Source organism: Meleagris gallopavo, chromosome 1 (genome assembly GCF_000146605.3).
Source record: "Meleagris gallopavo isolate NT-WF06-2002-E0010 breed Aviagen turkey brand Nicholas breeding stock chromosome 1, Turkey_5.1, whole genome shotgun sequence".
NCBI classification, from domain to species: Eukaryota; Metazoa; Chordata; class Aves; order Galliformes; family Phasianidae; genus Meleagris; species Meleagris gallopavo.
Genome location: NC_015011.2, coordinates 128,307,701 through 128,327,248, shown reverse-complemented (window position 1 = coordinate 128,327,248; position 19,548 = coordinate 128,307,701). Strand labels below are relative to the sequence as shown.

General features: G+C 40.7%; 1 protein-coding gene across 1 annotated transcript in view; it reads right to left on the bottom strand.

Annotated features, from left to right (window-relative positions):
• The window catches only part of GABRB3 (gamma-aminobutyric acid type A receptor beta3 subunit), a 114,314-nt gene extending 94,778 nt beyond the window's left edge, over positions 1-19,536 (bottom strand). Inside the window, exons 1-3 of the mRNA XM_010727547.2 lie at positions 19,429-19,536; positions 19,236-19,327; positions 19,093-19,160 (exon numbers count right to left, since the gene is read on the bottom strand). Coding sequence (XP_010725849.1) covers positions 19,093-19,160; positions 19,236-19,327; positions 19,429-19,508 — 240 coding nt within the window. The 5' untranslated portion in view covers positions 19,509-19,536. The remainder of the gene's footprint in view (positions 1-19,092; positions 19,161-19,235; positions 19,328-19,428) is intronic.
• Between the last annotated feature and the right edge of the window lie 12 nt (positions 19,537-19,548).

Sequence of the window (19,548 nt, the reverse complement as noted above, 5' to 3'; positions counted from 1 at the left end):
GTATGATTTCATATAAAATTAATCCTACTTCAAACAAACAGACAAAAAAAAGCAATGATAAAATCTCTTTTAACCGATCCCAAGAAAGATTTTTAAAATATTCTGTTGACAATATTTAAATATGATCTTTTTTTGGCTGATTCTAGGCAAAAACAAATAAAAATGCCTTTAAGTCTGGCAGTCTGGTTTCCTCATAAGTCAATTCAGTTCGTGTCTGGAAGCAGCCTGAAGAAAAAGACTTTCTATGCCTGTTGTCCTTTCCTACACTCCAGACATCTCTTGGACGGTTTCTATAGTGGTTCTTCGTACCGTGCAAGAGTAGGGACTCTACTTTGACAGAAACCTTGTCTGCATCTCTGATACCAGCAGGAATCTGCACTGCAGTCTGGCAACATGGGGAACATCTCCTGCACAACTCCATCAGCAACTTTTGGCAAACTAGTCTTGGAATACCTTGAAATAATCCACCAGAGAAGAAACGGAGCAGCTCACAGCATCACCACAGAAAGAGAAAATCGCTGTGAGGATTAGCTTCTCCCTTTGCCTGCCTGCTCTCTCCATTCTCCTCTTGCTCTTCATCTTAGGATGCAGTGATTGACTTGTCTGAAGAAATCTATACTGTTTCCAGTGAAGAAGGTGATGAGGTGAAGAACGTGAGGAAGCACATGCTGAGAGGTTAAGACTGTGAGTCAGTGAACAGCCTGCATGAGTAGTGCACACCATAGACATCATAGATAATGTCTGTGACACATGTGATACCTGGGAACTCATGGCCAGCCCTTGGATAAGGGCACATGTGCTCGAGTGCCCTATCTCAAGAATGTCTTGGACACAGGAATTATATCCTGTCTTCCACCTTTTTATGTTGCAAATAAAAATTATATCGTCCATCTCAGGAGATGTGATATTTAATCCTGATCTCTAATCGATTTCCTGCCCTAGATTTCGTGATGACTTAGTTCTGAACCTTTGTCTTTCAAAAAGGAAGCAGTCACAAGTTCTTGAAGGAATATAACATATTCTCTTAGTTCCTACTCTGTATTAAAAATACAGATTCCAACAGCTTTCAAAATGTATTACAGTTTCTTTTTTTAAAGTTTATTGAAGTCATCAGAAACTCAGCTCAGGGCTTACACAAACCTATACCATATATTGCAGAATCCAGTATTGTAGGCAAAAGGAGCTTGAAGAAAAGCAGTCTCAGACATAAATTAATCCATGACTGAATATCCAAAGACATCCGGATTTTCTCTTCTTGAATTCACAATAACATAATTCAAACACTGCTTCAGAAAGAATTTTGAGCACTAGAAGCAGCAGTTCATTTGCTTTAAACTGAACAAGATTTCTGAACTGCTATGGCTTAAAGGAGAGCTTACATTACTTTGCCTTTAAAGTAACAGACACACACACACAGTATTTTACACTATCTTTACATTAAAGTCTTCTAGCATTCACAGGAAACAGTCAATGAGAGCAAGCAATTTCCAGAAATGTGACTGAGCGATAGGAGGAGGATTTTATTGCAATGTCAGTGATTGACACTGGACAGCTTTAGGAATTTAATGACTGCTACCAGCAACTATGGCAACGTGCTTAAAACATTATATTGTAAAAAGTACCACCTACAAGGACAAATGTGACCAGAACCTATACACATATATAGATACCTTCACCTAGGTAATATTACTTAGCTTAAATGTTAAGAAAATAACTGTTATGTATTCCTGAACTTAATCATAGAGGCTGGGAGATTTTGCTAGGGAAGTATCAATTTTCATGCTATTTTTTAAACATCTGATACTAGCCTCAATCAGAGACATGATATTGGGCCAGAGATATTGGGCTAAGAGATATTTGGTGTGAGTCAAAATAACAATTCATATATCTGTTTACTCCTGCTTCTCATAAACAGCAGAGAAATGAGAATAAAGATGAAGGTAATGCTTTGAAGCAAGTTCCTAAGTAAGTGATGACTAAACCTCACAGTTCAAAAAGAGGAGTCAACTGGGCTTTGAGTTACCTACATTAGTGCTAAAGTCCTAATCAGGATTATCTTTCTGAAGTGAATCTTCTAGCCACTCTATCTTACCTTCCTTGGCTCATGCTGCAAAACACCTAGACAGCATGAAAACTCCACTCCTTTTGAATGGCCCCAAACAAGAGATTCCCTCCATAAGCACACATTAAGTTCCCACTGTAACTTGCTGTGCAGTGCACTGAACGAAATCAGAATTTCTATAGCCAGGTAAAGTGCCAGCAAAGGCATTTAATGTAGTCATAGGGCAACCATCTTCACTCTGCAGACCTGCACCTGCTGGGATGTACTGTAGTAGCCTTTGACAAAAACTGGCCAGACCTCAGGAGAACAGGGCTGTCACTCATCTGCTGAGTGACGCAAGACTTTCTTCTTCTCTTATTGGTGGCCCCACACCATGAGAGCATTCAATTCCTGCATATAAAGCTTTGAGACCTACAAATGAAAAGCAATTTCAACGTTTATTTCAATTCATAGAATCATAGAATGGCTTGGGTTGGAAGGGACCTCAAAGCCAACTCAGTTACAACCTCCTGCCAAGGGCATGGTTCCCACTCGCTATATCAAGCCGGCTTTGAACAAATGCATAGTTAGTATTACATTCTGGTAATCCATTCACCTACAGATTCACAGCCTTGCACCTGGCTTTTGCTAACTATTTTTCCCAAGCACACATATCCCCTGCTGGGCCTCTCCCTGCAAAGAGAAGCATTTGGGTACATTTCAAACTGCACCAATCCCTGTTAGCAGGCCTAAGGAACGCTTACAGAGTGTGCTGGCAGGCTCTGCTAACTCTGTGTGGAGAATGCATTTTGCAGTGGAGATCCTACAGATTGCTTCTATAAACAGATGTCTCAGGTGACTTCGTTTTTCACCGTCATGTTACTAAAACAGACGGCTTATGACTTTTGCTCTGGGGAGACCTCACTGAGGCCTTCCAGTACTTGAAGGGAGTTTATAAATGGGGGGGAGAAACTAACTTTTTACACGGGCAGATACTAATAGGACAGAAGGGAATGGATTTTAACTAGAAGAGGGGAGATTTAGGTTAGATGTTAGAAGGAAATATTTTACTCAGAAGGTGGTGAGGCTCTGGCAGAGGCTGCCCAGAAAAGCTGTGGATGCCCAATCCAAACCGAGTCAGTGATTCTGTGATTTTGTTAACATAAATTCTCCAAAATAATTCTACAAGGATTTTAAACAAACAAACAAAAAACACCTTAGCCTCATTAGTATTCAATAAGTGAACTTTTTCCTATGTTTATTTTCTCATTCTACAGTGAGGCTGTTGCAGTGCCAAGGACAAGCAGCATGCAGCTGACAGACCCACAGAGCCAGCTAGCCACTGCAATCATGCAAAGACAACAGGCCACACAGCAGCAGCTATGGGCTCGTGGTCCTGCATTTGCTTCAGAAAGAAAATCTACCAGGAAAAGCTGACCTGCAAACATCACTGCAGCCTTTTGCACAGAAAACTGTGGGGGATTTTTACTAGCACTTGATTTAATTCCAGCTGAGAATTCACCTTACTTCAGAAGTTCAACTGGCATGACTTAGTGGGGGTGTTCAATAAGGCACCATGCAGTACAGCCGATGCAGTTGGTACAAAGTTAAAAAAAAAAAAGGTGGAATTTATTAGGCCTACAGGTCCCGAAATACATTCTCAAAGAGACTCTACAGTCAGGTCTCTACTAGTGAATTAAACATGACCAGAATACCAACCATGTTCCCTGGCACCAAGGCCATCTGACAAGAACACCTTGCGCCTGTAACTCTCTCCCCCTCCACAAAAGTGATGTTGCGTGCTGCCTGCGTGCCAGCAGCAGTCTCTGGCCAGCGTTAGCTCCTGGGCACTGCCTGGGACATGCTCAGGAGACCAAAGTCAAGTTCATAAACCCTCCAGTGGCTTAATGGCAGAGATTATTTCAGTCTCAATATTCAGGAGCCATTTCCAAAGCCACTCAGTGTACCTGCACAGAGCAGTCTGTTTGTTTGATTATCTGCACTGAGCTGTCCCATGCTATGCTAAAGGAAGTCGAAGGAAAAGGGGAAGAAACTTCAGTCCACAGTCCCGCAAATTCAGTTACAGAGGATAATTTCTGCAGTCTGGCAATAACGATTAAGCTGTAAACCCTTTAATAAATTTTTTGGGATGTACACTAACTCTAAATGACACCAAGCCTCTAGCATTAGTGAATAATTAATAAAATAGTTTTCACCCCTTTTATCAGTGTCTAAGGCTATGATTTCTTTATTCCCATGGAGGAAAACCAAGAGAAAAACAAAACAAAACAAAACAGCGTTGGACCTGCTGGTAGATAAGAGACACTGCGCTACTCAATTTTTCTATTTTAGTTTCAGTATTTTTTCTGAAAGCTTTGCTTTAAAAGCATAAGAAAAAAAACAATTTTGAAAATGTACTGATTGGATCTTCACCAGCTAGAGCTTCCAGTCAAAACAGCTCAAGGGAAAAACAAGAAAAGTTGTCTTAAATCAATTTCTTGTTCTTCATCCCGAAGTGACCAGCTGGACAGCTCCTGGCATGAACTCCTTAGAGTAAAGACCACAGAAATACAATCCTTCCTAGCCACCTCCATGTCAAGTGCTCCATGTGGCATGACTGCTGGTCCTCATAACTGCCTCTCCATATCCTACTAGAGGGAAACAAAAATAAGCCAGAGTCTGACTCATATAGTGGGCCAAATTTTAAAAACATGTCTGCAGTTCAGGACTTCAGCCAAATATTCTTGCAAAGTTAAGAGTGAAACAAAACAATCCTTATCTGTATGAAGATGCTGAATGGAATAATCAACATTATTCAGATAACTGTTTCTCTGCTTTTAGAAAGAAAGAGAGAGCAGAACTAGACCTAAAATTCACACAGATCATGAAAAAAACATAGAATAATGAAGGTTGAAAAAGACCACTAAGATCATCTGGTCCAACCATCAACCCATCACCACCATGCCCGGTAACAAAGTACCTCAGTGCCACATCTACAGGTTTCTTGAAAACTTCCAGTGATGATGGCAATAACTGGAAACAGTTCTATTAAAATAAATGAAAATTCAAAGCATATTCAGGATTTAAGCTTGCAATTACATATCATTCTTCTGCTTCTAACATGTTCACTGATACTCACACTGCTGTGAATGCAAAATCATGGTTTTGTAGGAAACTTGCATAGGACAGATTGCATGGCAACTTCAGAATACCTAAAAAAATTCAGCCTATGATACCTAACTGATTAAAAATTGCAATCTTGATGTTAAGATCAGTGTATATGCAGCTTTTGTGCCATCATATGAAGATGCAGTGGAATAACTTGTGGTAAAGACATCAACAGCATTAGTGCTGCATTGATTTACTTCTGCCTTTTTGTGTGATGGTTGATAGATGTGAGGTACCACTGAAATTGCAAGACTGTGGAATAGCCAGGCTTGACACTGTATTTTCTCTGAAAAGTAAAACGTGTTCCTCAGAAGTATGATATGATATAAGATGCAAAAATAGTATCCTCTGGAGTTTTTTTCAGTCAATCAGTAAAGTAAGTGTTTGGGAGGAATACTTAATAAACGTTTCTCATCATGGAGATTGTAGCTCCTTCTAAATAACTGCCTATTTACCACTGTTTTTTTGTGAAAAACACTAAACATACCCTGTCCCTGCTGAGCAATGATAAGCAAATAAAATCGAACTTCCACTCAACTATAATCTTACAGCAATCTAAAAATTTAACAATTCCCTCTGCCTTCGCTCCCTGTGTTCTCAAACTCTGTATTAGAAATAGTCACAGCTGACAGCATGGCATAATTCAGGAATTGCACAGGCATAAGTAAAACAAGATTTGTTTCACAAAAGTCCGGTCACCGTGGGCTTTTAAAGATATCTGTCCCTTTTTGTACTTACTGACATGGCACACAACAGTTCATCAACAACAACAACAACAAAAAACCAACAACAACAACAAAAAAATGCCATATAACCAACCAAACAAGTAAGACAGAGAAAAACAGTAGCATTAAAAATGAGCACTTTCCAATTTTTTTCAAAGAACTGAAGAAGCCTGTAGTGATAGTAATGGCACACTGGTAGATAAGGAGACACAGGGAGACACGGGAAATGATCAGCAGCTGTGAGCTGAGTGATGGGAAAGGGAAGCCTCTCTGTAGGGATGGGCATCCTGAAGAATACAGAAAAGCCTAAGTGCCAATGGGCTGGCTTTGCTGCAAGAGCTGATGAAAAAATACCATCATTCTGACAGAAAGATAACTAGGCAGTAACAGATATGAAGATTCAGCAAGGGACAGCAGGTTGAAAAGGATATAAACACAGTAGTAATCTCAGAAGAAGCAAGAGAACAGGGAGAAGAAGATGGAAATACAGGAGAAACTAAGACAAAATATGTTTGCTATGATATATGACTCCAATTCAATGACAGATTGAAAAGTAACCCTGACACCTTCATCCTTCAAATGCCTTCATCAACACTACATCTAGTCAATTCTTCAAACCCATTACTTCTATACATCTGAAGATTTATCACTCATCTTTCAAAGACAGTATTTTATTTTGTGTCCCCTGGAAGCAATTAACTAAATCCATCTTCTAAATCTTCAGCGTTGTTACTGCATTACTGCTGTGTTTTAATAGAATTTATCAGAAGTGATCTGCTGTTATGTATAGATTCGTTATAACATCTTGTTTCAGGTTTGCTTTGATTTCATTATCATGAAGGAGGTTACAATAATGTATTGATGTGTAAAGAGATGCACGGAATTCAGCAATACTATACAGCAGTGTGCAGATGATGTTCAACATTGCTCTGTAGATGTTATAGTCATTCAGTTAATAGTGTTGCAAAAAAAAAAATTGCACAACATATTTATTATTATGCTGTGCAGTAGCAAGCATCAGCTATTGTCAAGCTCAGAATGACTTCCTAATTGTGTGCCAGAAAATAGCACACTACATCTGCAGTTAGCTTAATTCAGCAGTGTTTCTAGGGAGTGGGGGAGATTTGTTTTTTACCACAGCAGTTTTTGTTTTGTTTTTAGATTGCACACCTTAGGAAAAGAACTAGAAAAGTAACAACCAGAAAAATGCAGCCTCCTGCTTTAAATTACAGTAGCTGCAGATAAGAGTTGGGAGGGAAGAGAAAGAAAAACTGCAAAAGATCTGTACAGGAGTCACCTGAGATTTGATCAAATTCTTGACCTATTCAAAAAAATCATTCAGGGCATTTTAGAGAAAAGTAGTAATAAATGACTATGACTTCTGTCTTCAAGACAGCTGTTCAGTTAGTATCAGCAGTCAAAGGAATCTGAATGGAATAATTCTTTTTTTTTTCTTTTCTTTTTTTTTTTTTTTCCTAGTCACTTTGCACATATATAAACCTCTGTGCCAGAAAGCGACTTGACATGATGCATTTTTTGTCTGTGGGTAATTAGAGAAATATAAGGCAAGATCATCTATGAGATCCTTTTAAATGTGACTAATGAAGGAAAGGGACAGCAGGGACAGCATCACAAGTGTTAGGGCTAGACTTCATTAGGAAGAGTAAGTAAAAGATAGGGACTAAAGATAACTTTTTTAATGTAAGGAAAAAGAAACACGTCACTAATGGACAACAAGATTACTTTAGGCACACTTCTGGTTTCCCTTTCCAAATTACAGCATCTGCATGCAATTCCAAAGGCACCTCACAGCACATGAGTGGGTATGCCGAGAAAGATGTACAGTTTCAACCTTGACGCAGTACTTTACAGTCAGGTTAATAATATATGAGCATATGACTAAAGTGGGTCTACTGGAAAGATAAGCTGATCAACTTTCTTAAATGCATTTTCTAATTCACTGCCCATTTTTTTCTTTCATCTTTTTTTTTTTTTTCCTGACCATTTAAGGAGGAGGCTTTATAAAAAGAATAGTAGGTAGCTAATCAACCTTTTAAAATAGCTGATCTATTCCCACAGTAGCTCAACCATTTTTATGGGGGGAAAAAAAAAAGATGGAAGAAATGCCAAGGGAGACACCATTTCTTGATTAAAAGGAAATGAATTATTCCCTCTTCAAAATTGATTTCTCTTAATCACCCTTGTTCACCATATGAACACTCAGGTGCTGAAAAACCACATCTCCTAAGTCTTTATTGCCCAAGGCCAAGATGCTTTCTCTGCCACAAAAAGCCCAGGTAAGGCCCAATCCACCTCTTCCAGGCCACTAACTTGCACCTACATCCTTGATGCAGCCTGTGCATTTCCTTTAGTCTGTATGAATGAGGTTAGGGCTCTGGAAGTCCTCCACAGAAACCCTGTATCTACCTGAGCTGATGTGAACACAGAATGGCTTAGGCTGGAAGGGACCTTAAAGATTACCCAGTTCCAACCCAGTGCCAATGGGCAGGCCTGCCCCCCACCAGCTTAGGCTGCCCAGGGCCCCATCCAATCTGGCCTTGAGTGTCACCAGGGATGGGGCACCACAGCTTCTCTCCGCAGCTTTGCCAGCACCTCACCGCCCTCTAAGGAAAAAATTTCCTCCTAACATCTAAATCTCCCCTTTTTTAGTCTAAGGCCATTCCCCCTTGTCCTATCACTATGTGCCCATGTAAAAAACCAGTCTCTCCTGCTTACAAACTCCCTTCAAGTACTTGAAGGCTGCAATGCGGTCTCCCCAGAGCCTTCTTTCTGCTAGACTGAACAAGCTCAACTCCCTCAGTCTTTCTTCATAAGAGAAAGCTCTCTCTGATTGCCTTCACAGCCCTCTTCTGGACCTGCCCCAAAAGCTCTGCATCCCTCAGGCCCAGACACAGTACTCCAGATGGGGCCTCACAGTGGCAGAATATAGGGGGACAATCACTGCCCTTACCCTGTTGGTCACCCCTTTTTTCATCCAGCCCACTTGTCTTTAATTGTGTGGTAGCTGCCCAGCATAGCTGGCTCCAATCCTGTCTCAAACTCCTTCACATTACTGTTGCTCATTTTGGCCACATGATGCAACTGAATACATTGTATTCTCTGAAAAAAAAAAAAAAATGCTATGAAGAGGTAAAACCGAGAGATCATCCTGAGAAACAAGTTTGTGACAATGGTTTCCTAACATGCAGAGTGCATATACACATATGTTTATGAACACACTCTACAGGACAAACAAAAAGCTCAGACAGCATGGAAGCAAGAGGACATGCAGGTGGCTTCCAGAAATGTAACACAGACATCTGGCCTAAGCCATGCTGCCTATACAAAGAATGAGAAGATACAAGCTCTCCACACTAAGTTACCTTCTAATGTAGGCACTGCCAGACAGACAGGATATGACTCCCTCCAGAGAACTGCTTCTCTTTGACTTCATGGGATGTCTGGATTGTTGCATCCATGCAAAATTAATTGCACTTTTTGGATGCGTGTATCGTTCAGAGCAAAGTCAGCCAGGGTCCAAAGGAGAAGCAGCACAGTATTGCACATCTTCTGTCTAAATGGGCTGACTGATTCACAGAACAAGTAGCTGCATCTACACTGCCAGCTGGGAAGGGACCCAGCCTGCATTGACCTTTGGAGAATACCCAAGTATCAGGTGGGAAAACACCTGAATACCAATAATATGCTAGTGTTTTAATGTATCACGAATACATGCCTGACCTCAAGCACTGAAGTCTTGACATTCTTGAAATTATCAGGAGAATGGCGACTCTTAAATCTATCAGATATGTAGCTTATAGGATTCCTCCAGAATGGAAATTGAGGTCATAGCTATCTGCAAGTCCAGCAAACATTTTGCTATGCAAAATGCCAATTAGTTTGGGATATGTTTCTGTTATCCAAGAGAAAAGCATATTTTACATGTTCAGAAAATGCTTAGAAAGGCTGTGTGTCACCACCTGAATAGCCAACGAGGTCAGAAACTAAAGCAAGACACTGGTGGTACAGAGAAACATAGCTGTGTTACTGTGTTATGGTACAGGAAATTGCTTAAGCTCATCTTTTGCATCTCTAATGAAGAACAAGGCTTACTTTATTACTGATTTCTTTATACTGATTACTTTATTTCTGATATTGAGTTGGTGCTTTTTAAAATTCAGAATTTATGTGCATTTTGTCTCATATCTTCAATTTTAAAATTTAAGTGCATTTTAAAAGCTACAGTGGCAAAGAAACCATGACAAGACAGTGATCTTCATACAAAATACTTAATAGAAAATAACTTGTGATTAAACTGAAAAATAGTTTCCTCTAGTTTACATTTTAGTATCCTAATTAGATTTTGTTTCTCACTCTTCCAGATTCATTTCCCCACTAAAAAATACAAGAGGGACACAGCTCCTGAAAATACTCTACACCAGCCCAGTCCTACAGAGCAAAGGTCCCAGCTCACACAGCACATGAACTGCACTACACCTACAACATCAGATGTAACCAAAGCAATGAGCTCACCTGCTCAGCCCATGATGGATAAGTAAGCAGCTAAATGGGGGATGTTAAAACATTCCTGATGCAATCAGCACATAGCCACATGTGACTCCAGAATAAAGCCCTTCCTTTAAGAACTGGGAGAGTCTGGTAGTGGGGCTATCCTACATCTCAATTAAGAGATCAAGGGATGAGCTGTTTTTAATCACTTGGATTTGAGCTTGCTTTTAAAGGTTATTCTCTGTGTCCTATATGTATTTCAGTTCAGGACTTGCACAGAGTTTCCCTGAACTACTCCTGGTACTTTGAATTAGACACAGAATTTTACCTGTGTCCTAACTTGCTGGCAGCATTCCCTGGTGCTGCTGAAGATCAGCTGTGAACCAGTTTGGTACGTTTTCTCACTCACCTTTGAAAAGGTCCATGAAAGAGGAACAAGAGGTGGAACTCATCTCAACATTAACTAAACAGTGAGCACCCATCCTCGGACAACCTGCTATCATCTCCCACCCCATCTCCTTGCTAGTACTTCCAGACAGGCACCTCTGCAGGAATGGTCACCCCAGCTATCTTCCACCTGCACCTCAGAACATAAAGCATTGCCTAATGTCCCCTCTGCTACGGGAGTTCTGATGGCTGCTGGATAATCCCTACCTAGACGTGTAAAAAAAAGCCCTATTCAAGGACCTCACTCCCCCTGACACTTCTGCTTTGTGCTGATGTAACCTCACAGCTTCCAGAAATTGTACGAGCTGCACCAGACATACCTCTGCATCCCTGCAGAACACTGTGTTGTGCCATGGAGACATATCCATGAACTAATGAAAATTCAACATTCTTATTAGTATAAAGAAAAAAGTCATTAACTGCTATTGAACTGCCAATTACCCAGCGTAACCGCAGACCTCCCAGCACAGCTGTTTTACCTCCCCTCTCTGCTGTATGCAATATTACATTCACATTGCAGGCTACATTATCACAGCAACCTGTAACCGGCTTCTAACTGCTGAGAGAACAAATTATTTTGCCAAAATTATTGGTTCAAATCCATAATAGTGAATAATGAATTAGACATGCCTAGGCTTAGGGATTTCTTTCATTGCAATTTCTGTAGTTATAAGAATCTGTGAAATTCAATTACAAATTTTAAATGAACTCTCCTATTGAAACGATTCCTCTTCCAGCTATTTTTTTATGAGTGTGTGTCACAGGAGAGAAACAAGAAAGTTTGTCCTGGACAAGTTAAAACCTCTAATGATAACTGAACATTACTCAACCTCTTTCACCAAAAGTTTTTATTATCCTTCAATATTAATAAATTGCACTTGATAGGTAGAGTTCATTATATAATCAAATCTCGATTTAAATAAAAATTGTGGGGAAAAGTGCATTGTTATTAAATGACCATAATTCTCTGGTTACACTTAAACAAGCAGTACTTTCTCTGACTCAGAAAGTCTCATCTTACAAATCGTGTTACAGAGAAGACTAACGCATGCTTATTTCCTTCTTCCTATGCGCCCCTTATCAGTCAGTATCATAGTTGGAATACTTGGCCAGATGGACCTATAGTCAGACGTGCCATGGATGGTCTTACGTTTGCACCTTCTGCTGAGCACGAGATTGTCTGCAGTGCCTTTGTGCCGTTGCTGAGCTTTCGGTACAACTACTGTCAATAAATAAGCACTCAATGCATGAATAGAAATCTTCATATAAATGTTGCTCTTTCTTTCCCATCTTCTGTCTTCACAGCAATGGGAAAAAATGTTAGATATAGTGGGTATACATCTAGATAGCACTGTATATTTTAGAGAATACGCATTCAACACCTGCTGCCATCAGTGTAAGAATACTGAGAACATGGTGAAGCTATGCACACACTGGTAACTAATGACACCTCAGTGGCCTGACACACCCTTACAGCAGTGGCATATATTACAAGGGATCTGTGGGATACTCCTGATCTTCTGGAGTATCAGCATAAGATAAGGGTATCTGAAACTAAATAAAGACAAGCTTGTGTGTGCATCTCAATGTTGCCCACTGTGACAGAAGTAATTAAACCAGAGCACAGATACAGAAACACAGCACTGGAAAAGATCTCAAACTATCAGCTATGCCAGCCTATCCAGAGACAAGAGCACCAAAGAGGATTTTTTCTACTCTCTTCTTAAAGACCTACAACAAAGAAGATGGTACAACAAATGCAGCTAGATGAAAATTAATCTGAAATGCAATAATTAATTTTTTTAGGCTTTACTCCTATTAGTTCCAAAGAGCAGTTGGTCATCATTCTCTCACCACCAGCTTTCTGCATACTAGGAAATGTATGTCCTCTCTCCATCCTTTTTTCAGTTCTAAACATACTCACTTTTCACCATTGCCAGAAATATATTGTTTTCTAATTATCTTAATAAAAAACATTTGTTTTTCTCTCTTATGCCTCCTGTTATATCTCCCTGAAAAGCCAGTGCAACAATTCTGGACAGAGCATTCTTGCTCAGACTCCACTAATAGTCAATGATGTCTTCTGAATGATACTCCTATTCGTATGCATGAGAATAAGAGAAATCTTTTTTTCAATGCTATTTCACTAGCAACTTGAATTCACTTTCTCCACTCACTTTAGATTCTGGTCCAGCACAGTCTCCACCTCCTTTTTCTATCTTGCAGCCTGACCAATTCTTTCTCACTTTAAGTACTGGATTCTTCTTTTCTTACAAAATCTAGCACTTGCTTGCCTCAACTAATACCTTCTTTATTTAAAAAAATTCCTTTTCCTTGTATAGATCATTTTGAATTCTCTTTCTGTCCCCTGAAATGTCTGCAAGTATTCCAGGTTGATATTGTCACAGATTGCATCTATTTCATCATCATCCAGGTCAAGATGATTCAACATTGGCAGCTGGATTTAGATTCCAAGAAGCCCTTGCCGGCCTCCAGCAACATGAACTACCTCCTCATCTTTCCAAAATCAGGGATTTCTTGCCTTCACAGCCAGATCCCTGTATACCACAGCAGCCACCTTCCTCTGTGAATAAGCTTATAGTCAATTCCCCTGGCCAGACAGGACTTAAACTTCTATTGCTCTACAAGCACTTCCCTCTCCCTCTCAGCAGGGGCTGGGAAACATCACAGGAATGGAGAGATGCAGAGCTAGGCAAGTCCACGGACACTCCTGAAAAAGCAAATGGATCCAGCCAAGACAGAGTATTAGAAAGAAGAATGCTCTTGTTGCCAGCTGGCAACCAAAGGGCAGATAACCTGCTGAGATAGATGGTCCTCTACCAGCCACACCATTTGCTGTGTCTCCTAGCTGCCTCGTTGGTTGCTGGGTCATCACCAGCAGAATGACACTGCTCTTTGCAGGGCGACGTTGGCCTCAGATGACGCTTCCCTGTTTGGACAGATTTTTTTCCTTCTTTTTCCTTTTTTTCATGCGTTATCTATCAAAGACATATCTAGATATATACATGCCAAAACAATACCTATATAAGATCTACCATATCTACTCAGTATCATCCAGTAGTCTCCCTATGTACATCAAAATACAAATTTTCAAAAGAATACACAATTATATATTCTATTTTATACTTCACATACATGCATTACATACATGACTTTTCATGTAGCTAGAAAATTTAGTTATAACAACAATGATTATGTAATCACTCTATTATTGCAACCCATTTAATTTCTCCATCCGAATCGTCAAAACAAAATATGTCACAATCATTATCTCTCACAAAAGGTAACTTTCACATTCCATTGGCAAAGTACTTAGAAAGTAGATGTTTATGTCAGGAAACATACGCTACATTTGTGACAGAAAACAGAAGTTATGTTTTGCAGCACCTAGCACTGCAGTTGTCCAAAGATTCAGTGTCTGTCTCTGTCTCCGGAGTCTTGAGCAAACCCGGATGACAAGCTTGGGGTGTCCAGCCTAAGGGCTAGAATTCTCTAGTAAGAAAGAATTAACTTACCTAAACATGAGTGCCTGTTGCTGTTTTGGATTATATAAAACACCTGCACAGGGCTGGCAAGCACAACATAACGTCTATAAGAGTACCCTTTGGAAGAGACAGTCAGAGACAAAAGGGACACTTTGGGGCACCTAATAAGTGCTATTTAAATGTCATCCTTACTTAAAATAAAAAGCTTTCTGGACTCTCTAAGCTGCATTGATAAGACTTAATTGTTCAAACTGTAGCAGCTGATATGATATCCAATGCACTTGCACGGAGCATGCAGCCATGATGCAGAGCTTAAGGACTGGAAATTGGAGGCCAAGTATGATACAAGAGCCAAAATGACAACAGACACATTTGCCTAAGCAGACAAATTCTGTCCTGCATCTCCATTAACTATGGTCATAGAGCTTAGAAATCCAGCCTGCACTTAGATATCTAATTGCATGCATCTCAATGTACATGAACTGAATCATATCCCATTTTTCAGGCATCTAAAGTAAGACAAGACAAATCTCATCAGTGGAAGCGTGAAGGTCCTGTGTCTCCAGTACTTTAGGTGAGGTATTAATCAATTTACCTCAGAATAATTCCTGATGCTACCCAAGAAAAGCAGACAAAGCTTGTTCTGTGTGAGTAAGAACTTTGGTTGACCTTACAGCAGCAACTAAAACATAGTTTGTCAGTAAGATGTCAAAATCACACTGAAAAAATCAGCAGGCACCCAGTGGAATCCATATGCATACCTGAAGTTTTATATTGGAACATATGCAAAAATAAAAAAAAATTACAGTGTTAGCATAGAACAGATTACATCTTTTTCAGAAACAACAGCTCATAAGCTTTATGGTCTGACTTTATGTCAACTAATTTTCTTAGTACAGTATTCTCAAGAACAGCAGGATGACTATACAGCCAGTGACGCCTCCTGGGTTTTCCTGGTTTAATTTTATTGAAATTAGAGCCTTTCAAAAACCGTGGATCAACAGCTCATAAGTCCCTGTAAGCACAAAGAGAATGCAGAGAGCAGTTTAGAAAGCAGTGCCATAAGATTCCTTGCTTACAAGAGATCAGGCTATTCTCTGTAAAACATGATCTCCAAGGAGAAAAAATTGTTTTTTTTTTTGCATGGATCCCTTTGTTTTCTCTATCCACTCTCCAGCTTTATCTCCCACAAACTATAAACCACATCCTCAAATGATGAAAAATGAAAGCACAGCACCTTATTCTTCCAGCTGCAATGATGAGTTTAAAGAGGGAGTTGTCTGGAGAATCAATCTATTGATTATTTAACTTCTTAAGTACAAAATGCTACAGGAGGCTTTGGATGCTTGGAAATTATATGTCTGGAATTAAAGCACTTAATTCATAGGCCAAATGTTGAACAAAAAAATCAGACTGTGAAAATTCAGTAATTATGTATTCTGTCCAATAGGAAAGAGGCTGACAGATCAGTAAAAACCAGAACTCTCTATTTCATCTTGCACCATCTAAGTAAAGCATACCTCCAAAATACAGAATTTACAGAACGTGAGTGACAAAAATCATGCAAAATGATTTATTATAAAGCTAATCTATCGTTATCTGGCAACTACGGTCTTCAGTACTCTTTTGAAAAGGTTTTGTAGTGTTTTCTAAATATTATCTCTAATATTATCCATTAGTATTATATTTGGAGATGTGTATTAGCGTACATTTTACATGCTCTTGCAGAAGTTTTAAATGCAGTTATTGTAGAGGTGCATAAAATAACAGTGGTTAAATACCCAATTAAAAGGAAAGTTTGTGGAACAGTCAAATGACCATGTGAAGGCATTCACAAGTACAGCGGGGAAGTAATGCGCTCATGTGCATTCATGTATGCTCAGCTCATTAGCAGGCTGCAGCTCTTTCTTGAAAAATGCACTTTGCAATTCAACTTCATTAATCCATTGTTGTTACCATATATGCAACTTAAAGTACAAACTTGAAGGCGTATTATTTTTACTTCATAAGTATTTTGAGTTCTGGGTACGATGTAAATAGTACAGCAGAGTGACAATTTCAATAACGCTACCCAACGCCTTCAAGATGTTATGAAATGAAATAGAAACTGCTGATTTAAAATTTTTCAGAAAAACAATCTGATGCTGCACAGTCCTGACATTTGCATCAGTTCTCTTGATCCAGCTTAGCATTATAACATCAAAAGTAAAGAAAAATGTTAACTTTCCTGTGCAACCTAAGAAAGATGCGCATCACTATTCAATAAGTCTCTTCCAAAAACAGCTACAGCTAATCTTGATTTACAGAAGGTGAAGGACTTTTAATGATTTTCAAAAGAAGAATCAAAAGCACACACATTTCAGAAATGCTGGAATGTCAAATGAATACCTTGTAACTGAGGATGCACTGAAGAAGAAGGCTGCAATTTGAGTAAGAATACAAAAGCGTATGACACAAACTATAATTCTTGTTACAAAGGATTGTCAACGTATCATCAAAAGCTACATTACGGGCTGCCTGGAAGGTAGTATAATAAAACTTGCTGTAATAACTTTTTATTTATATTCGTAAAATTGAAGAATATTAATTCCCTGGTTATTTTATTTTTAACATAGAGATGAATTTTAACAGGCTAATTTATAAAAGGTTACACCAATGTCTAGAGTTAAATCAAATGAATTAATGTCCATACTAACACGGTTCAGAGAAAGAAATTTGTGTCAGAGATGTCAATAGTTAGTGAGGCAAAAGGTCAGTGCTAACATTATCTGCTTGGCATTAAATGGAAGAGTACATCAAAAATTAAAAGTTTGATTAGTAAGAAGTGTGAAGTTCAGCAGAGATGCCTCTGGTCTTCAAACTAACTTTGCCTTTTTTTTCTTCTAAAATGCTACCTTAGATGGTACAGTTTGTAATTTTTGAAAAGCTGTTTCTTTTCTTCCTCATTCACTGTTTCTCAATATTTACACCAGAATCTTTGCAGATGAGTATAAAGTTACCTGAGTAACCGAAACAAAGCAACTCGGGCAGTGCTGGAACGCAGCTGGGCTTACTCAGAAAAGATTCTTTCTGAGGCAGAAGAGACAGGACCAACTGCAAATCCCACTGCAGTACAGTGCTCACCAATTAGAAGCCCTTTCTGAAGTTTATTTTTTTTCTCAGGTAAATTGACACGGCTTTTGCAAGCACTTCCTTTATAGAAACCGATACTTGTTTCTGTCGTTACATCAGTGTCACCATTTTTCAGACCTTATGTGCTTCATGAGAGAGCACCAAAAAAAACCAAAAAAAAACAAAAAACAAACAAAAAAAGACACCTCAAAAAACATTCTTCACTTCCGCAGAGCTCTGGGAAGCAGTGGGCACAGACTTTTGGCCTAGCAAGAGCTAATGGAATCAAAGGGCTGGCTCACCTGCCCAGGAAAACCAGAGGGCATCCATCCTCTTGAGGCACTCTGGCCTCCTGTAAGATCTAATTACCCAGGCTAGCAGCACTTTAAGCAGTGTATTTATTTACTCTTCCTCATAGCCCTGCTTTAGTGGGTTGGATGAGTAGTTATTTAAATCTAAGAGGCTTTCCCAAAACTAGACGAAGACAACAACAACAAAAAGGCTCCATATATCCCGTAGTTTTCTTTCCAGCCTTGGTCTCTTTCTGATATTTACTGCTGATGTAGCACTTCACACATAGACAGTGTTACATATACTAATTCAATCCTCAGTGCGCTGCTCTGCTAAGTATGGAGCACAGCCAAAGGTGGGAAGGTGGCGGTAGGGAGAGTGAACCCAGAACTCAGAATTGTTCTTCAAAGATTCCGCTTTCACTTCTTTGAGGAGCAATGCAACAGGTACAGAACATTCCATGGAATAAATGAGGTCTCTACTGCCTGAATTTGCAAGAAACCCAAAGCAAACTCTTACGGATGTGAATTGCCCCATTTGCCCCTTCTGGATGAGGATGAGGAGAAGGGCAGCTGCCGATGGCACTGTAAGCAGGTACTGAGTGCCAGCGAGAGCCATTTGTAAAAGATCAGGAGCACAGCAAAAAGTTTTTATCTCCAAATTTTGGAGACAGCAGGTGAAGGAAAGGGCAGAATGAAAGAAAATGTGCAGCTCGTGCATGAAGCTGGGCTCTGTCAGCTCGCAACGCTGCAACCAGAGCACTGAGGTAGAGCTGATGTTAGCGTCCTATTTACTGAGACAGAGCTCAGGTTTTAAATGCGTAGAATGATTTCAATGCCATAAATGCAACTACCTGCGCGTCAGGACCGCAAAAGCAAAGCTAGAAAGAAGAGCCAAATTGAGAAGAACGAGGAATTCGCTCAGAAACACAAAGAAAAACCCACCTCCCATTCAGGAGGAGGACAAAAAGAAAACCAAAACAGCAATTCCATCTCCTATCGCCAAACTACCAAACTGCACCGACTGGGGCCGAACTGCAGCACGCACCAGACCCGCTCCTGTCCCCGCTGATCCCGGCAGCCCCTTCACGGCTCGGAGAAGCCGAGGGTTCCCTCATTGCTCCGGAGAACCCGCGAGCGGCCGCGCTCGCTCCAGATCCCAGAACCGCGCGCCCTCCGCCCGCGCAGAGCTACCGTGCTGCTCTCCGCCTCCTCCCGGGGAGCCGGGGGCGAGAAGCGACGCCGAACGGGGGAGCAAAGTTTGAAGCACGGAGCGAGGGAGCTCCGCTACTCACCATGTTGACTTCGGAGACCATGTCGATGCTGGCGATGTCGATGTTCATCCCCACGCAGACGGGCGGACCTGCGGGCACAGCGCGGTGTCAGGGCGGCGGGGCCGACGGGCGGCAGCCCCGGGGCAGGGGGAGCGGGCACTCACCTCCGAAATCCGGGCGGAGGCGGATGTCGTAGCCCTTCAGCAATTTATCCACCGTTTCCTTCACGAAGGACATGTTGCCGGGATCGTTCACACTGTGGGGGCGAAAGAGACGGGGGAGGCAGAGGGAGGTTGTGGAACGGGGAGGGGGGCAGAGCCATCAGCGCGGTTCCCCGCTCGGCACGCCGGCTCCTACCTCTGGGCGCAGCACACCACGGCCACCAGGACGGGAGCGGAGAAGATCCCGAAGATCCTGCCTCCCCCAAAGCCCCACATCCCTCCGCCCGGGCTCCCTCCGCGCAGCAGCAGCAGCAGC